Below are 17,533 nucleotides of genomic sequence, written 5' to 3' on the forward strand. Positions count from 1 at the left end.
CTTTCTGGTCACAGGAAATAGTCTCGTCAAGCAACTGAAACACGGCTTTGTATCAGCTGAACTGATCTTGCTTTTCATCTGCGTCAGTGGGAGTTTATAATCCATCTCCGTTTGTAGCAAAAATAGGAAGTCCCCCATCTTTAAATAATAAACGGTTAGAAAATAGGCAGAAAAAATCCTAAAAATCCCACAATTCGGAGGCAGCAAAAATCCTCTTAATTCTGTGGTGTTGTGTTTGCAGTGAACCATCCCGGCGTGATTCAGCTCTCACACCTCCTCCGCCCCACATCTCTGGGGAACGATCGCTGCCGGAGGAGCTCCCCATCCGCACAGCCGTCTCGTGCTTCTCGGGCGCTAACGAAGCCCGGTCGCCTCCGATGAAACCCAGAGCCGCCGGCTCAGCCAAGCATCTTTCCTGCCCGAAAATTTCTCGTGATATCCTGCCGGTGGGCAGCGATTCGGGCTGGGAGCCATCTCAACGGGGTTGAAGGCGAGTTAGCACCCTATTTCTCCTCCTCCTTAACCTTGTAGCACCCTTTGGCAGCAAGTTTCAACCCCTGCGTCCCCTCTTGCTGATACAGGGAGGGAGAAGGGATGAATTTCCCTCTGCGCCCACCTCTCGTTGCTTGGGGAAGGACCATGTGCCCCCAGCTGGGTGTGAGTCCTCCTGGTCGCTCCCCTTGCAAACAAGGGGGACACTGAAACCTCTGTGGGCAGCAGAGACCCTCTCTGCACCCCAAGAAGATGGGCTTGGTGGCGAGTGACTCACACAGCCAGGACTTCCCGTGGGGTCTTCTGCCGGGACCCACAGCAATTCCCCTTAAGCTCCCACGCAGAATGGGCAGATGCCACCAGCAAATTCATTTCCCGGCACCGAGCCCGTCTTCTCTTTGGGAGGTGGGGAACGGCCTTTGATTGAAGGCCTGAGCAATTTCCTCTAATGTTCTCCTTCAAGCGCTTTTAGGAGGACAAATCCAGCCCTTGTTGGTCAGAAACGTCCCGATGTGACGTCCCAGCGGGATGGATTTGGACGGGCAAGTGATAAAGGCAGCGCCCTGGCAAATCTTGACGTTGGCTGCTCTTCCTTCTTTAAACGAGCATCAAAGCTATTTTTCCATCATGTCATGGAACCAGAGGAGCATCTTGAGCCATGATACGAAAAAAGAAGGTGCTGTGCTCAGCCAGGAGGTGCAGGATCCACCCCCTCCCCATCAGCCTCCAGCCATTAGCCCCCCCGTCAGCCGCGAGTTCACGACGACCGGCTGAAAGGCTTGTGACAGGCTGGGGGAGAAGCGATCGCCGCTAAATGCCGCGAAGACGGGCCCTTTTGAGGAGCATTAGTTCACCCAGACGGGAGATGGGAGCACTCCTTTGCCAGCCTGACCTGCTTTCTATCGCCGGCGCAGCAGCAACGTGTTTAAATAAAAAGTTTCTCCTTCTCTGCTGTGAGCTGCATCCCCCTCCAGCCACGGGCAAAGGCAGAAAAAGGCGCAAATTGGTGAAAATCCAGTTTTCCACGCGGTACCCAGTGTCCTCTAATTTATTCTGATTAAACTTTGTGGCTTTGACCTCTGCGTCGGGCAGCATGGGCTGTGACGGAGCACCACGACCTCCATCCTCCCTCCTGCCTCCGGAGGGGCTCTTAAAAACCTTGGTGGAGGCTTTAAAGCTAACGAAGCTCACGCTGTTAATGAAGGATGGGCAGGAATATACTCGTGGTTTGCCCTGACCGTGTGCAAGGGTGTGATCACTCAGGGATTGGAAAAACCGTCATTTCTGCGCAGCAATGATGCTTTAAAGCTACGGGTGTAGCCGAAGGGTGTTTTACGTGCAAAACAGCGCGGGAACATTGCAGGTCGCTGCCGGACGCCCCGTTTCCCACCATCCAGGTTATTCCCTGATGTGAAAAGCAATTGGGAAAGGCACAAGCAGCAAAGCTCCGCCGCTGAGCCTCTCCGGCAGCCCCCAGCCCCTTTGCTGATGTCTAGGAAGAAGCTGGGGCCGTATTTTGGCTGAGCAGGAGGGCTGGGGGGGTGGATTTGAGGATGCTGCCCGCTCCTCACCCCGTGGCAGGCCTTTGGGGCTTTCCTCCGCGAGCCGAGGCGAGCTGGGTTATAGATAGCAGGCAGCTAACGCCGCCGATTAATGCCACGGCGCCCGCAGCGCCCGCCTCGCATGTCGTTAGGAGATCAGCGCTAACGAAGGGGGCTCCTCTGGGGCCCTGGGAAGAGCCTGGGGAAGAGCAGGGACGTGGCAGAGCAAATCCGGTGCCGGGGCGCAAAGAAGGGACCCCCGTGGCTTATGTTGGGGGATTTGGAGCATGGATTTGAGTAGCCCCAAAGCATCGAGCGGGAGCTGGATGCGGGTTCGAGGGCCCCAGCGTCACGCCGGGGCCGCGGCCGGGTACCAGTGAGCATCACTGCCCAGCGGGGATGCTCCCGGCTGAGTCTGCCCAGCCCCGTGAAACCCCGTCATCCTGAGATCACTTCCCTCATGACTCACCCCAGATAACCCCAATATTTTCATCCCCCAAATCCCCCTTTTATGTTTTCTACACATTTTTTGCCTCTTTCTGCCTCCCCCTTCCCACCTCATCCTTCCTTTGATTCCCGTAAGTGATTCTGCGTTGCGGCTGCGGAGCCTCTGCAACTTGGAAAAACATTTTATTAACCTTCCTTGACTTTAAAGAGCATAATTACATTTTAATCTCATATTCTCGCGTTATCATTCCAGACACAGAATCATTTGAATGCAGATCGTTGCAGCTAATGTAATTTTACGATACAGTAATGAAGAGACGGAGCACGAGCGTCTAACACCCAATTTAGAGCTGACATTTGGGTTTCTTTTAAAGAAAAGTTTTCCCAGCCGAGGGCTTTTGCGTCCTCCTCGGCCCTGCAACGCAAGTGGGTTTTGGCTCCCGCTGTGAAGGGATGGGTTTGGATGGGGAAGCGTGGCCGGTGCTAATAATATCGGTCATTGAAGCTGCCCACGGCTGCCCCACGTGGGTGATTCAGCGTCTCTGGTGGTGGGCACGAGGCAAATTTGGGAACTCGCCGCTCCCCTGGTCCCAGGGAGACCCAGGTCAGGGGCTGCGGTTAGCTTCACCCCCTTTGGGAGGGGGGGAATCACCCTCATTTTACCCATCAAAAAGCCCAGGACCCACCCCCAAAAACCAGGACCGCCCCCCCCCCAGGTTGATGGATCCCTCCAAAATCACAGGGTAGGAGACGGGAGCAGGCTGCGACCCCCAGCACCGCAAGCATCTCTCCAAAATAGATGCTTGCCCTTACCCCTGCGTGCCTCAGTTTCCCCTGGGCGGCAAAGCGATGCTCTCCGGTTCATCCCCCTCCAACATCCCTCGCTGATGCCCATGAAGCCCAGCACGGCGCTCGCTTTGCTTTTCAAAGCAGTTGCATTTTGCCGGGGCGGATTGCGGCGGGACCACGGTTTCCTTTGGGATGCTCCAGCAGAGCAGCAGCCCCTTCCCCACCCCGGGTACCACCGTCCCCCTCGCTCCAACTGGGGCTGAGCCAGTCCGGGTCGCTGATCCGGCAGAAAAGGGATGCTAACGAGGGTGAGAGAGCGAGGGATGCTAATGAGGGTGGGGAACAGCCACGCTGCAGACACCCCAAGTGATCCCCAGGCTGATTTTTATGGCGCTCTGCCTCGATTCCCCATCTCTGATGAAGATGAGTTCAGGGTGGGCTGAAGGGTAGAAAATCACCCCGGAGGCTGGACCACAGCTGGCAACACCCCCCCCATTGCCCACCCCATCCCTCCCAGCACCCCCAAACGAGCCCCTCCTAATCACCGTGAGCCAGCCCCAGCGTGTTGCAGGGAGCGGCGGATGCTCGTTAGGCGCCTAATTCCCTCTGCATATTAATTTCACGTTGCTGAGGTCGCCCTCGGCGTTGCTGGAAAGGGGATAGGGGACCGGCTGGAATATTCATGGCTGGATGGTGCGGGGAGGGATTTCACACCGGTCGAGGGCGGGGGGAATCACTGCCGTTTGCCCCGTACCAACGTTTCCGACAGCCCATCGGTGACACGAGTGTGCCAGGTCTCAGCGCAGGTGGAACCCGCTGGATGCCAAAAGCCGGGTCAATGCCAGACCAAAAGGTGGTGGCGTTTTTTCCCTTTTCCTCTCTCCCTCTGCCGTGGGTTTCTCTGCTTTCCTGGTTCTCGGAGAAAAAGAGGGGGAGGAGGCGGGTGAGCGGTGGGTGGCAATGACGGGCCCTTGTGGCAGGGTCCTGCTCTGCACCCCGGCGCTCTGCACCCCCGCGCTGCAGCCGAGCCCCTTGGTTTAGGTGCGGCTTTGGGCACCCCAGAGTTCTCCCCCAGCCCTGATGCCACCGCTTCCCTCCAGCACCCCCTCCCAGACCAGCACCGTTCAAACCAGCACCCTCCCAAGCTGGTATCCCTCCCCAGACCAGCATCCTCCAAACCAACAACTCTCCCTGAACCAGCATCTTCTGAATGAGCACCCCTCCTGAAACCAGCATCACCCCCAGACCAGCACCCTCCGCAACCATCACCCCTCCCCAAACCAGCATCCTCCAAACCAACAACCTTCCCCAGACCAGCATCTTCTGACTGAGCATCCCTCCCCAAACCAGCACCCCTCCCAGACCAACACCTTCTAAACCAGTATCCCTCCCAAACCAGCACCCCTCCCAGACCAACACCTTCTAAACCAGTATCCCTCCCCAAACCAGCACCCCTCCCAGACCAACACCTTCTAAACCAGTATCCCCCCAAACCAGCTTCCCTCCCCAAACCTGCATCCCTCCCAGACCAGCATCCTTCCCAAACCAGCACCTTCTGACTGAGCACCCCTTCCCAAACCCGCACCCTCCCCGTCCAGCACCCCTCCCCAGGAGCTGGCCGTCCCCGGGGTGGCCTGTGCCCCTGGGAGCAGCGACGGCTCGAAGTGGGGGGATTCACCAGCCCTGAGCGCTGCCGCTTGCGCTCCAGCACTGAATCACCTCAATTACAGATTCGCTTGGATGCGATTCGGGAAAAAAAAAAAAAGACGGGGGAAAAAAAAGAAAAAAACACAACAAAAAATAACCCAGCCCTCTTCTTCTTCCTCCTCCTCCTCCTCCTCCCCTGGGAAGGGGCGACAGCGGCATAAATAGCGGCTGGCGCAGCACGGGGCCAGATGCAAAGCGAGCGGCAGGGCGGCCGGCTTCCCCTGGCACGCGTGGCACGGCTGCGGGCACCCTCCGTCATGGCAGAGCCTTCGCTGCCCCTCTCCTTCCTCTGCCTCCTCGCCTTGTCCTCCGCCTGCTACATCCAGAACTGCCCCCGGGGCGGCAAGCGGGCCCTGGCCGACACAGCCCTCCGACAGGTACGGGATGGGGGTTTGGGGGGACGGGATGGGGGTTTTGGGGGGCGGCTCAGTGAGGTGCGGAGGCTCCCCAGCACCCTTGCACCCTTCAGCCCACCCTGAACTCATCTTCGTCAGAAATGGGAAATTGAGGCAGAGAACCATAAAAATCAGCCTGGGGATCACTTGGGGTGTCTGCAGCGTGGCTGTTCCCCACCCTCATTAGCATCCCTTGCTTTCTCACCCTCGTTAGCATCCCTCGCTCTCTCACCCTCGTTAGCATCCCTTTTCTGCCGGATCAGCGACCCGGACTGGCTCAGCCCCGGTTGGAGCGAGGGGGACGGTGGTACCCGGGGTGGGGAAGGGGCTGCTGCTCTGCTGGAGCATCCCAAAGGAAACCGTGGTCCCGCCGCAATCCGCCCCCGCAAAATGCAACTGCTTTGAAAAGCAAAGCGAGCGCCGTGCTGGGCTTCATGGGCACCCCGTTTTTGGGAAGGCTGGGGGACATGCCCAAGGGCACGCGGTGGGGCAGTGGCGGAGGAATGAGTGGCCACCTCCCCCCCAAAACGCTGTTGTCACCTCAAGGAGGCGACTGGGCTCGGCCACAGCTGAACATCCCCACGGGGGGACAGGGCACCCCCATGGAGCAGAGATGGGGAGGACACAGGGGGCAGCGGGGAGCCCCCAAAGCGGGGGAGCACGAGGCCACGCTGCTGGTGGCGGGGACAAGACAGGTCACCCCGTGCCGGCGCGGCACCTCCAGGGCTGTCGAAGCGGGGTGGGGGGGCTGCTTTCCAATACAAGGGAGAGCAAGCAGGGTGTACCCCCCCTTTTTTGGGGGGTACGGGGGACTTAAGAGGCTCCTTCCCCCAGTGCATGCCCTGCGGCCCCGGGAACAGAGGCAACTGCTTCGGCCCCGGCATCTGCTGCGGCGCAGAGCTGGGCTGTTACCTGGGCACGGCGGAGACGCGGCGCTGCGCCGAGGAAGACTACCTGCCTTCACCCTGCCAGGCCGGCGGGCAGCCCTGCGGCTCCGGCGGCCGCTGCGCCGCACCCGGCATCTGCTGCACCGCCGGTAATACGGGGGGGTGCTGGGGACAGCGGGATGGGGGCCTGGAGAGGAGAGTTTGGGGTGTCTTGGGACCATGGGGGGATGGCAATGGTATGGGTGAGTCCTCCAGTTAGACCTCAACTTCCAAAGGGGAAGCTGAGGCACGGAGCGGCGGCAGTGTTATCCCTATTTTGGGATAATTTGGGGATGGTCAGATTCAGACTAGATTTAAGGAAGAAATTTTTAACACTGAGGGTGGTAAAACACTGGCCCAGGTTGCCCAGAGAGGTGGTAGATGCCCCATCCCTGGGAACATTCCAGGCCAGGTTGGACGGGGCTCTGAGCAACCTGATCTAGTTGGAGATGTCCCTGCCCATGGCAGGGGGGTTGGACGAGATGGCCTTTAAAGGTCCCTTCCAACCCAAACCATTCTGTGATTCTATGAGAAGGATTGGGCTCGGAGCTCCTTCCCAAGCCACCACCATGAGATACTTCCCAGCCCGGCACACGCAACCCCCCCCGACGTGCTGGAAAAAGCCCAGCCAGCCCCGCTCCCTGGTTAACGGGAGGGACAAAGCTGGAGCGTGAGCTCTGCAGGCACCCCCGGCTGCCACCAACCTCTTTCCCACCTGAAAATAAAACACTGGTGGTCCTAAATAACCCATCCCGTCACGACGGTTTTGCTTTCTGTTGAAGAAACCTGTGCGATGGACGCCGGCTGCCTGGACGAGAGCGGCGACGGGGCTCAGGAGGCGGCGGAGAAGAACCTGACGGTGCTGGACGGCTCGGCTGGAGATCTGCTCCTCAAGCTGATGCACTTGGCGAACCGGCAGCAGCAGCAGCAGCAGGGCAAGCACCCCCTCCTCTGAACCGGGGTGCCGGGTGTCCCCCCCACCGTCACCGATCCCCCCACCTCAGCCTTGTAAATATGAGACCCAATAAAAGTCCTCGTGCACTGTGGTGGCTTCGTCCGGGGCACTGGGGACGGGTGATGGGGGGATCTGGGGGACCCGTCCGGGGCTCGGGGATGGGGGGGTTGGAGGTTGTTGGGTCTTCACCACCCCCCTCCCCAAATGCCCATCCAGCCCCCTGCGGTTTGGCTCCCATCGCAGCGGTTTTGCTGGGCTGGGTGCAGGATTCGGCCCCGTCCTTTCAGTGCTAAGGGAAAGAAGCCCAGGCAGAGCTGGCCTTCGGGATCCGGCCATTGAGTCCCACCCCAGGAGCTCCGGCAGCACCCGTGGGTGCTGAGCCTCCCAGCACCCCCAGCCCCTGAGATTGGGGCATCATGCCCTGGGAGGTGCCACCATCGTGTTACCTTTTGGCCAAGACACCTCTTTGGGGCAGATTCGGGGTCCCGTTGCCTTCAGGAACCGGCACGACAGGCAGCTTCAAGCCACATCTACTAAAAATGATAAAAAGTAAGGAAAACCAGCCCAAAAAACCCCAAGAGCGGAAAGGTTTGGGTTCCCAGCATCATACAACCCCCCGGGGCTGGTCTCATCTTTCCCTCCCATGGCTCACGGAATTGGTCCCCTCCAGACACCGATGGGCAGGACCAGCCCCCCGGTTATTCCACCATCACCCCCCCAAATTTGGGGTACCGTTACCCCAACCCTTTTCCCTACCCCTTCCCCAGGTCTCTTACCCTGGCAGGGTCCCCGCTCCGGGCTCGCTCCGGGCTGGGATCTGGCCACGGCGCGGGGGACAGCTCGTCCTTTATAATGTCCCCGAGGGAGGTGGCACCTGCGGGGAGGTGGAGCTCCTCCACGCCGGCGGGACCCATCCTGCCCACTGCAGCTCCCCGCACCTCGAAGGGGGTGCAGGATTAACCCAGCACCCGGTCCTCGCAATGAGCATCTTATCCCAGCCCTGGGGAGGTGGGGGAGCCGAAATCACCCCAAAATCATTGGGGAAAGTGGCAGCGCCAATGCGGATGGGTGCCCCTGAGCTGGACACCCCCGGGATGAAGAAACGGGGCTGTAAAGCCCAGCCCTGGCACTCAGCCCGTCCCGGGATGCAGGATGTGAACCCCAACCTCTCCTGCAGCAACGGGGACGCTGAGGAGCCGGGATGATGCTCCAGGCTGACGGCAGCCTCGGCATCGGGGTGTCAAGGTCCCAAAAAGCACCAGGAGCTGATAATCGAGGGATTTTTTTTCACGCTTCTCTCCCCGAGACGCATCCCAACCCTGCCCATGGGGGTCCGGGCACCCCAAAACTGGCCGTAGGGGCTCCTGGACGGTGGTGTCACCCCCCCCTCCCCACGCCGCAGTGGGGTTGAGCCGCCAGGACGTCACACGGCGGATGCTGAGCCCCATTTCCAACCCATTACCATGGACCGGGGCTTGTCCCCAGGGACCAGGACTCACCGGCCGCCTGACCCCGGGTGGGTGACGAGGACCTGGCTGCCCTCGCCGCCGGCCACCGCGGCCACGCTAAGTGGCAGATTTCAAAACGAGCCGGAGGGGATGACAAGAGGTCACGGCTCTCGGGCTCCGGGCTGCCTAATTCCCAATTAAGCAGGCGCGGGGTAACGGCCTCGACAGACGCAAGATTTGTCCTCAGCAGAGGAATTTATTCAAGGCGGGAAGCTCTTAATTGCGGTAACGAAGGCGAGGGCTCAGGGTGAGCAGGACCCTGGGCGATTGCATCAGCCTTCGGCCCCATCCTCGGTGCCGTTTCTCCGGGGGGTCCTTCGCCTGCTGACGACGCGGTCCAGGGCGTCACATGGGGCAGAAGCAATGAGGGAATTTGGGTCTTCAAGCCTTTGCCGATGAGGTTTGGTGTTTTCAGGCTGCCTGGGTGCTGTTCGATGAAGCAGGCGGGGACGGGCTGGGTGTCGCTGCCATCCCAAAGCGGGACAAGGCCAGCGTTGAGCTTCCCCCAAAGGCCACAGATGGGTGGAAAGGACCAACACCGCGTTTCCCACCCCAGATGCTCCCGGAGGAGGATTCGGGTTTGGTTTCCCCCCCAACCAGAAGGGATTTGAAGCCAAGGGAAGCACAACACCTCCCTCACCCCGCTCCTGGGTAGATGCGTCCCACCAGGCCATGGAGGTGCCTTCCTTCATCCCTACCCAACCCACGCCGGAGAAGTCCCGAACGGGACACGGCGTGACAAACCACAGCTCGGCAGCCCTAAGGAGCTGACGGAGAAGGGACCCGAGCCCCAAACAGCATCCGCAGCCTCCGCACGCTTCCCCCCCCCGCTGGGGTCGGAGTCATCACCGAGGAGAAAACCAACACCTTGGCCTTGACCTCACGTCCTCGACCTCCGGCTATTAGCAGAGCCCTTCGGTGTGGAAAGCAATGCCTTGTGGTTTTTAAGGGAAACGGGTGACGCCGGCGCCGGCATCTGTAAGTAGGAGCCGGCACCGTATATATACACGGCCGTTGGCCGGGATGAGAAGCCGAAAAGCTTCCCGCCGCCGCAGCCATGCCCTGCAAGGCGCTCGCCGTCTGCCTCCTGGGGCTCCTGGCTCTCTCCTCCGCTTGCTACATCCAGAACTGCCCCATCGGGGGCAAACGCGCCGTCCTGGACATGGACATCAGGAAGGTACGTCCCGGCGGGCTGGGAGACCTCCTCACCCCCGCCGTTCCTTCCCCCAAGCCTTCCCAGCGCTCCCGCGGGGAAGGTGCCGGCGGAAGGGAGGAAAGGACCAGGGGAAAGGCTCAAGCCCCGGTGCTTTCCCCAGAACCTCTCCCCCACCTTTCTTCCTCCCTTCCCCGAGCAGTGCCTGCCCTGCGGCCCCCGGAACAAGGGCCGCTGCTTCGGTCCCAACATCTGCTGCGGAGAAGAGCTGGGTTGTTACATCGGGACCTCCGAAACCCTACGGTGCCAGGAGGAAAACTTCTTGCCGACACCCTGCGAGTCGGGACGCAAACCCTGCGGCGGTAGCGGAGGGAGCTGCGCGGCCGCCGGCATCTGCTGCAGCAGCGGTGAGGGCAGCGCCGGGTTCGCCTCTGGGGGGGGTCTGGTCACGGGGGGTCCTCCCACGCGAGAGGTTAGGATATAAGAGATATAAAAGGATCATCTTTGTCCCCTCCATCTGTCCATCCGTCTCCCCGACAGCCAGGGCCACCCCACTCAGGGCTGATCCCGACCCCAGGGAAGGCGATAACAGACCGGGAGGTTTCGGGGAAGGGGGAAAGCCGACAGCAACCAAATTTCGGGGGCTGAGGAAGCGGCAGGACTCCTGTACTGCACAGCAGCCCACGCCCCCTCCTGCTTTGGTTTTCCAAAAATCCCAGCCTCCTCCTTAGTTAGATGCTACCGGAGAGCCCGGCTACAAATCCTGGGGAGCTACAGGGCACGAAGTGAACACGGTCTTGCTCGATGTTATTAAAAACGAGTCGGGGGGGTCTCGGAGGGCTGGTTCGTGCCGTCTCGTCTCACGCGGCGCTCTCCCCTTCCTCCCCCCGCGCAGAGGGCTGCGTGGTTGACTCATCCTGCGACCAAGAAATGCTGATTGCGTAGAGCACCCGGGAGAGAAGAACCTGCAGGATCCCTTATCTATCGAGCCGTACCAGCCCCGCATCAGGCCGAAAACAGACGAGCCAAGGTCTGTGACTCAGATTTAAGCGATGATCTTAATTAGAAATAAAACTTGTACAGAAAAAAAAAGAAAAAAAATGGTCTGTGTTTTTTGTGCGCTTGCCCGGTTTAGGTGCAGACTCAGGAGGGCTGGCTGGAGAGAAAAAGGCATTTTTAGGAAAACGTAGATAAAAAGCGAGGATTTAAGGTCGATTCCTGACAGTTTTACCCGAGTGAGGGGGCCGAGGGAGCTGCGGTCAGCCCGCCTGGGCTCTGCCTGAACCGCAGCGAACTCCAGGCTGGTGTCGGGCAGCCCAAACCCAGCGGGCTTAGGGCGAAGCTGAGAGCGCAGCTCGGTCTGCACGACCGCAAGCAGCCAGAACCGCCGAAGAGGACCCACAGTAATTACAGTGTCATCTAGAACCGAAGCCCCAGGTGAGGAGTGAAATAAGGCTGAAGGGGCGGGGGGGAGAGAAAAGGAGCCACACACAAAAGCCGGTATCATTTAGACGTCCTCCGCGCAATTTTCTTATTTAGCCGCACCAACGGATGGGCAAAGGAGGGTTTAAAGGACGAGCAGGAACGACAAGTCCTTCCACCACAGCAAAAACCAGAGAAACAATTAATTCTTTCCCCCTAACAACAAAAAGCGGAGGGTCAGCGTTTCCTACAGAGCTGTCCAGACCTCATTTTCGTTCAAACGCATCTAGAGGGCTCGGCACGCAGCGGTGCCGCGGCTACGCCGGGGAGCTCAGAGCCAGCATCTGCCTCTGGACCGTTCCTGTTCCACTTCCCCCCCCCCGCCCGGCGCTTCCTGTGAAAGCGGGAGGGAATCCAAAGACGTGGGAGGTGGAATCGCAGAGAGTCAGAGCCGCAGGTACACCAACACCAGCAGCTTCTCCGCCCCCTCGCAGGGCTGAGACAGACTGCCGGTGCCTCTGCTGCTTGTCCCGAGCCCAAATTTCTCCCTCAGCCTCCTTCCTGCAGGCGTTAACCCTTCACAAGAACCACAGCCAGACCCGCAGGCTTTCTCTAACAATTCTGTGGTTGATTTATACATTAAAAGGAAAAAAAAAGGCTCGTAAGCAGAGCTTCTGGACAGAAACCAGGCCGGGAGCACTAAGACAACACCGTCCGTTTGACGATCCGCCCATCCTTGTCGATGGCGAAGTTGTAGTTGCGAGGGTTGTCCAGGCACTCCTCAATCCGCGCGTCCAGGTTCTCGGGGGTGATGAACGTTTTGGCTTCCTCCTGAACGAAGGACAAGTACCGGCTCTTAGCCCACGTGTGCGGACGAGTCGCTACGGGCAGCGCACGAGCTGCCGGTGCCTGCAGAGCTTCACGGATCTCCGAGAGCCCCCGAGATGCCCCCAGCATCGCCAGGATCTCAGCAGGAGCCGAGTCCAGAACGAGGAAACCTTTATTCTCTCACTCGGGATTATTCCACCCTCTGTTTTCAGAGCTCTCACTCAACCTCTATCCCATCCACACGCTGTCAACACTCCTGGAAGGCGCTAACACGTGTGTTCCCAGCTACCAACGTAAAAATCTCTGGGAAATAAGCCTACGGCTTCCACATCGCTCCCACGGGCTGCCGTCAAATCCCTCACAGGGACTGCCGGCAGCGTTCTCCCCAGCAGGCACCAGCTGCGCTTACCTGCAGCTGGAGAACCTCCTTCTCCTTCTCCTTCAGGAAAGCCTCCATTTTCCTGGCCTTGTTCTCCGCCGCCTGTAGCTTCTGCCTCTTCTGTTCTTCCTCTTCTTTCCTAATTCTTTCCTCTCTGCCATGTGGAAAGGGGGGGGGGAAAAAAAACCAACAAGGTTTTGGTGAATGCTCACGCCCGGCGGGGTGGCACTTCGGTGAGACACACTAATCCCTCAGGATGCAAAGCCCGCAACTTTGGGTGCGGCCAGAACAAATGGGAAGGAGCCCAGCGGCTGCACCGGGGAATTGGAAAAAATTAAGCCTGACTCTAACCAACCCAGGTGTTGAATTTAGTTCTGTACAATTGAAAAATCAAAGCCACGACGGGAAGCAGCCCCCCAGCTTCGCGCGGGGCCGGGCTGACCTGCGTGCCCGCTGCCGGGCGTTCTCCGCCTCATTCCAGGCCATCAGGCGCTGGTGTTCCTCCATCAGCTCCGCCGAATCCTCCCGGGATAGCGACGCCTCCCGCTTCTTCTGCAGCACCTCGGCCCTGAACTCGGCCCTGCCGGGAGGGGAGGGAGGGTGCTGAGCTCCTGCCCAGGGCTGGGCACCCAGGGGCTTCTCCCAAACCTGCCCCATAGCAGAGCCAGCCCCACCGCCCCGACCCTCCCCTGCCCCACAGCCGTCCCAGCCCCCCAGTGACCTGGGGTCTAGCCACCCCTGCTCCAACGTGGCCACAGACCCCCAACCCTCCCTTGCCCCACAGCCCTATATCCAACACCCTGCCCCATAACCAGCCCCCTGCCCCACAACCAGCCCCACACCCAACCCCCTGGCCCTACAGCCAGACTTCTCCCTCACAGCAGCCCCACAGCCCCACACCCAGCCCCCCAACCCACTTCTACACAAGCCCAACCCCCCCCTGCCCCACAGCAGCCCCACACCCAGCTCCCTGCCCCACAGCAGCCCGTATGGGCTGAGCCACAGAGCCACAGCCAGCCCCCTGATCCTCCCCTACCCCACAGCAGCTCCATAGCCCTACACCCAGCTCCCTGCCCCATAACCAGCCCCCTGCCCCACAGCAGCCCCAAACCCAGCCCCCCACCCCACACCCAGCCCCACAGCCAGCTCCCTGCCCCACAGCCAGCCCATATGGGCTCAACAACAGAGCCACAACCAGCCCCCAATCCTCCCCTGCCCCACAGCAGCCCCAAACCCAGCAGCCCACCCAACTGCCTGCCCCACGGCCAGCCCTCTGCCCCACAGCCAGCCCCACAGCAGCCTGTATGGGCTGAGCCACAGAGCCACAGCCAGCCCCCTGACCCTCCCCTGCCCCACAGCAGCCCCACACCCAGACCCCCGGCCCTACAGCCAGCCTTCTCCCTCACAGCAGCCCCATAAACCCACAGCCAGCCCCCCAACCCACTTCTGCACACCACAAGCCCAACTCTCCCCTACCCCACAGCAGCTCCATAGCCCTATACCCAGCTCCCTGCCCCATAACCAGCCTCCTGCCCCACAGCAGCCCCAAACCCAGCCCCACATCCAGCTGCCTGCTCCATAGCAGCCCCACACCCAGCTCCCTGCCCCACAGCAGCCCCACAGCCAGCTCCCTGCCTCACAGCAGTCCGTATGGGCTGAACCACAGAGCCACAGCCAGCCCCCAAACCTCCCCTGCCCCACAGCAGCCCCAAACCAAGCCCCCCACCCCACTGCCTGCCCCACAGCCAGCCCGTATTGGCTGAACCACTGAGCCGCAGGCAGCCCCCCAACCCTCCCCCGCCCCACAGCAGCCCCAAGCCCGGCCTCGTCACCCTCCCTCCGCCCCACACCACTCCAAGACCCCGCGCCCGTCCCACAGCGAGCCCCAGCCGCCGGGCGGGTACCGGAGGGCGCCGAGGACCAGCCGGTGCTGCCGGTACCGCTCGATGACCACCAGCAGCTCCTCGGGGTCGACGGGAGGCGGCACTTTCAGCCGCGACGCCTTGGACTTGGCGGGCGGGTCGTGCCGCGTCTTGCGGCCCCGCGCCGGGACCAGCCGTGGGCCCCAGGCGGGGGCAGGGAAGGGGAAGGGGCCGGGGCCGGGGCCGGGGCCGGGTCCCGGGCGGGCGGCGGGGCCCAGCGCGACCCCCAGGGCCGGCCCCGGGCGGCAGCGCCTCAGCGCCGGCAACATGGCGGCGAGGGGAGGGCGCTGCGGGACCGGACGTGACGTACCCGAAGCGCCCCACCCGCCAGGCACCATGGGAACTGGGAGCGCGGGAGCGGGGCCTGACGGGAAATGTAGTGCGGGGGCCGCCCCGCGGGACACGGCACCGCCCACGGGACACGGCACCCCACGGGGCATGGCCCCCCGCCACGGGACGCGTCAGGCCCCCACAGGACAGAGCCTCCTCACGGACACAGTCCCCCACGAGGCACAGCCCCCCCCGCGGGACACGGCACCCCCCACGGGACACGGCACCCCCCGGGACACGGCACCCCCCGGGACACGGCACCGCCCACGGGACACGGCACCCCACGGGACACGGCACCCCCCGGAACACGGCACCCCACAGGACACGGCACCGCCCATGGGACACGGCACCCCACGGGACACGGCTCCACGACTCACAGGCCTCCCACAGAGACTCCCCCTCCCACCCGGGACAGCTCCCCCCACCCCCCGAGACAGAGACCCCCACGGGACACAGCCCCACGGGACACGGCACCTCCCCGGGACACGGCCCCCCGCCACGGGGCACGGCCCCCCGCCACGGGACACGGCAGCCCCCCACAGGACAGACCCCCCCCACGGACATAGTCCCCCACAAGACACAGCCGCCCCACGGGACACAGCCTCCCCCACGGGACACAGCCTCCCAAGAGACACATCCCCCCCCATCGAACACTACCCCCCCACGAGAGACAGCCCCCCACGGGATACAGCCCCACGGACACTTGCATCCCCCACGGGACACGCCACCCCCCAGCACACACCCACGCGGGACACCCTCCACGGGACGCCCCCGGCAGCCGCCACCACTCGGGACAGGATCCCCCCGAGCCCCTTTATTGCCCGCGGGGACCCGCCGGTGGGTGCCGGCTCGGTCCCGCGTGGGGTCGATCGGTCGGTCCCGCGTGGGTGCCGCTCACCGGCGGCGCAGCGCAGCCCCCTGCGGCTCCTCCCGCCGGGGGGGGCACGGGGAGGGGCGGCAGCGCCAGAGCGGGGCCGGGACCTGCGGGAGAGTGGCCGCCGTGGGGGGGGACACACGACCCGTGGGGCGGGGGGGGGGGCGATAAACACGGTGGTTAATCCGGGGGGGGGGAATCCCGCGAGGATAATCCGGGGAGGGGTCACGGGGGCGGTAATCTGTGGGGGGGGGATAAATCCGGGGAGGGTAACTCGGGGGGGGGGGGATAATCGCGGGTGGGGGATAATCCGGGGGGATGATCTGGGGAAGGGTAACCCGGGGGGGATAATCTGCGTGGGGGGGTTGTGACTCCCGGGGGGGGTAATTCGATGGGGGAGATGACCACGGGGGGGATAATCTGGGGGGGTGTATGGTTTGGGGGGGTAATTCCGTGGGGAAGATAAACACGGAGGGGGGATAATCCCGTGGGGGGGGGTGATAATCCAGGGAGGATAATCTGGGGAAGGGATAATCGGGGGGAGGAGAATCTTGGGGGGAGGATAAATCCCGGGGGGGGGAATTCTGTGGGGAGATAACCACGGGGGGGGGAGATAATTGGGGGCGGAGGGTAATCCAGGGAGGGGGATAATCCGGGGGGATTATAATCCTGGGGGGAATAATACGGGAGATTATAACCCCGGAGGGGGATAATCCAGGGAGAATAATCCACGGAGGGGAATAATCCGGGGGGATTATAATCCCGGGGGGGTCACCCGGGGGGTGCGGGGCCCTACCTGCAGGGCTGGGGGGGGGGCAAGGTCCCGCTTGCCCCCCGGGTACCAGCCGTGGGACCAGTGCTGGCCGGGGCAGGGGGGCACGGTGCCCGCCAGCAGCAGCAGCGCCAGCAGCAGCAGGGACCCGCAGGGTGCCATGGCCGGCGGGGGGGCTGCGGGGGCAGAGGGGTCCCTGTCCCACCAGCACCCACCTCGGGGGGCTGCTGGGGGGTTGGGGGTGGTGGTGCTGGGGGGATGAGCACCCATGGGTGCTGCTTGGGGTGGTTTGGGTCCAGCAAAGATGGGCAGCCCAGGGTCTCATTTGGGGTGGGTTTGGGATGGAGATGCTGGAGGGGATGAGCACCCATGGGTGCTGCCTGGGGTGTGTTGGGGTTGGAGATGTTGGAGGGGATGAGCACCCATGGGTGCTCTTTGGGGTGGGTTGGGGATGGAGATGCTAGAGGGGATGAGCACCCATGGGTGATCTTTTGGGTGGGTTGGGGATGGAAATGTTGGAGGGGATGAGCACCCATGGGTGCTCTTTGGGATGGGTTGGGCTTGGAGATGTTGTAGGGGATGAGCACCCATGGGTGCTGCTTGGGGTGGGTTGGGATGGAGATGCTGGAGGGGATGAGCACCCATGGGTGCTCTTTGGGATGGGTTGGGATGGAGATGCTGGACAGGATGAGCACCCATGGGTGCTCTTTGGGGTGGGTTGGGGATGGAGGTGCCGGAGGGGCTGAGCACCCCGGGGTGCTGCTGGGGTGGACAGACCCCCCGGGGGTGCCATTAGGGTCTGATTTGGGGCGAGCAGGACCACCCACCCCAAGGGTCCCCGCGTGCCGCCAGCCCCCACCCACCCAGCACCCCGCCGCCGCGGCAGCCTCACCTGGCCGGGTGGGTGACGGTGGCAGCGGTGGCCGGCTGGAGCGGTGGCCGGGCCGGGCTGGGCACCGCTATTTGTAGGGCTGGGCGACGGTGACGTCGGCCCCGCCGCCGCTCCCACGGGGGACTGTGACCTCTCCGACGGCGTCGGCCTCCTCGTGCCAGCGCCCGTCGCCTCCTTCCCCCCCTAAATCCCCTTGGCACC

General features: G+C 62.4%; 3 protein-coding genes across 3 annotated transcripts; 2 read left to right on the forward strand and 1 right to left on the reverse strand.

The window, feature by feature from the left end:
* Nucleotides 1-3,720: 3,720 nt before the first annotated feature.
* LOC142081622 (vasotocin-neurophysin VT) lies at nt 3,721-7,338 on the forward strand. Its single transcript, XM_075148403.1, has 4 exons — nt 3,721-4,122; nt 5,121-5,353; nt 6,206-6,407; nt 7,080-7,338. Exons 2-4 carry the CDS (start codon nt 5,165-5,167, stop codon nt 7,250-7,252), a joined length of 564 nt encoding a protein of 187 aa, XP_075004504.1. The 5' UTR covers nt 3,721-4,122; nt 5,121-5,164; the 3' UTR covers nt 7,253-7,338.
* Nucleotides 7,339-9,772: 2,434 nt separating this feature from the next.
* On the forward strand, nt 9,773-10,962 carry LOC142081633 (neurophysin 1-like). Its single transcript, XM_075148431.1, has 3 exons — nt 9,773-9,937; nt 10,116-10,320; nt 10,859-10,962. The coding sequence occupies exons 1-3, from the start codon at nt 9,818-9,820 to the stop codon at nt 10,960-10,962; spliced, it is 429 nt and encodes a 142-aa protein (XP_075004532.1). The 5' UTR covers nt 9,773-9,817.
* Nucleotides 10,963-11,416: 454 nt separating this feature from the next.
* MRPS26 (mitochondrial ribosomal protein S26) lies at nt 11,417-14,748 on the reverse strand. The gene is made up of 4 exons (XM_075148402.1): nt 14,447-14,748; nt 12,985-13,122; nt 12,573-12,696; nt 11,417-12,166 (listed from the first exon to the last, which is right to left on the reverse strand). The coding sequence occupies exons 1-4, from the start codon at nt 14,731-14,733 to the stop codon at nt 12,035-12,037; spliced, it is 681 nt and encodes a 226-aa protein (XP_075004503.1). The 5' UTR covers nt 14,734-14,748; the 3' UTR covers nt 11,417-12,034.
* Between the last annotated feature and the right edge of the window lie 2,785 nt (nt 14,749-17,533).

Source organism: Calonectris borealis, chromosome 4 (assembly GCF_964195595.1).
Source record: "Calonectris borealis chromosome 4, bCalBor7.hap1.2, whole genome shotgun sequence".
NCBI classification, from domain to species: domain Eukaryota; kingdom Metazoa; phylum Chordata; class Aves; order Procellariiformes; family Procellariidae; genus Calonectris; species Calonectris borealis.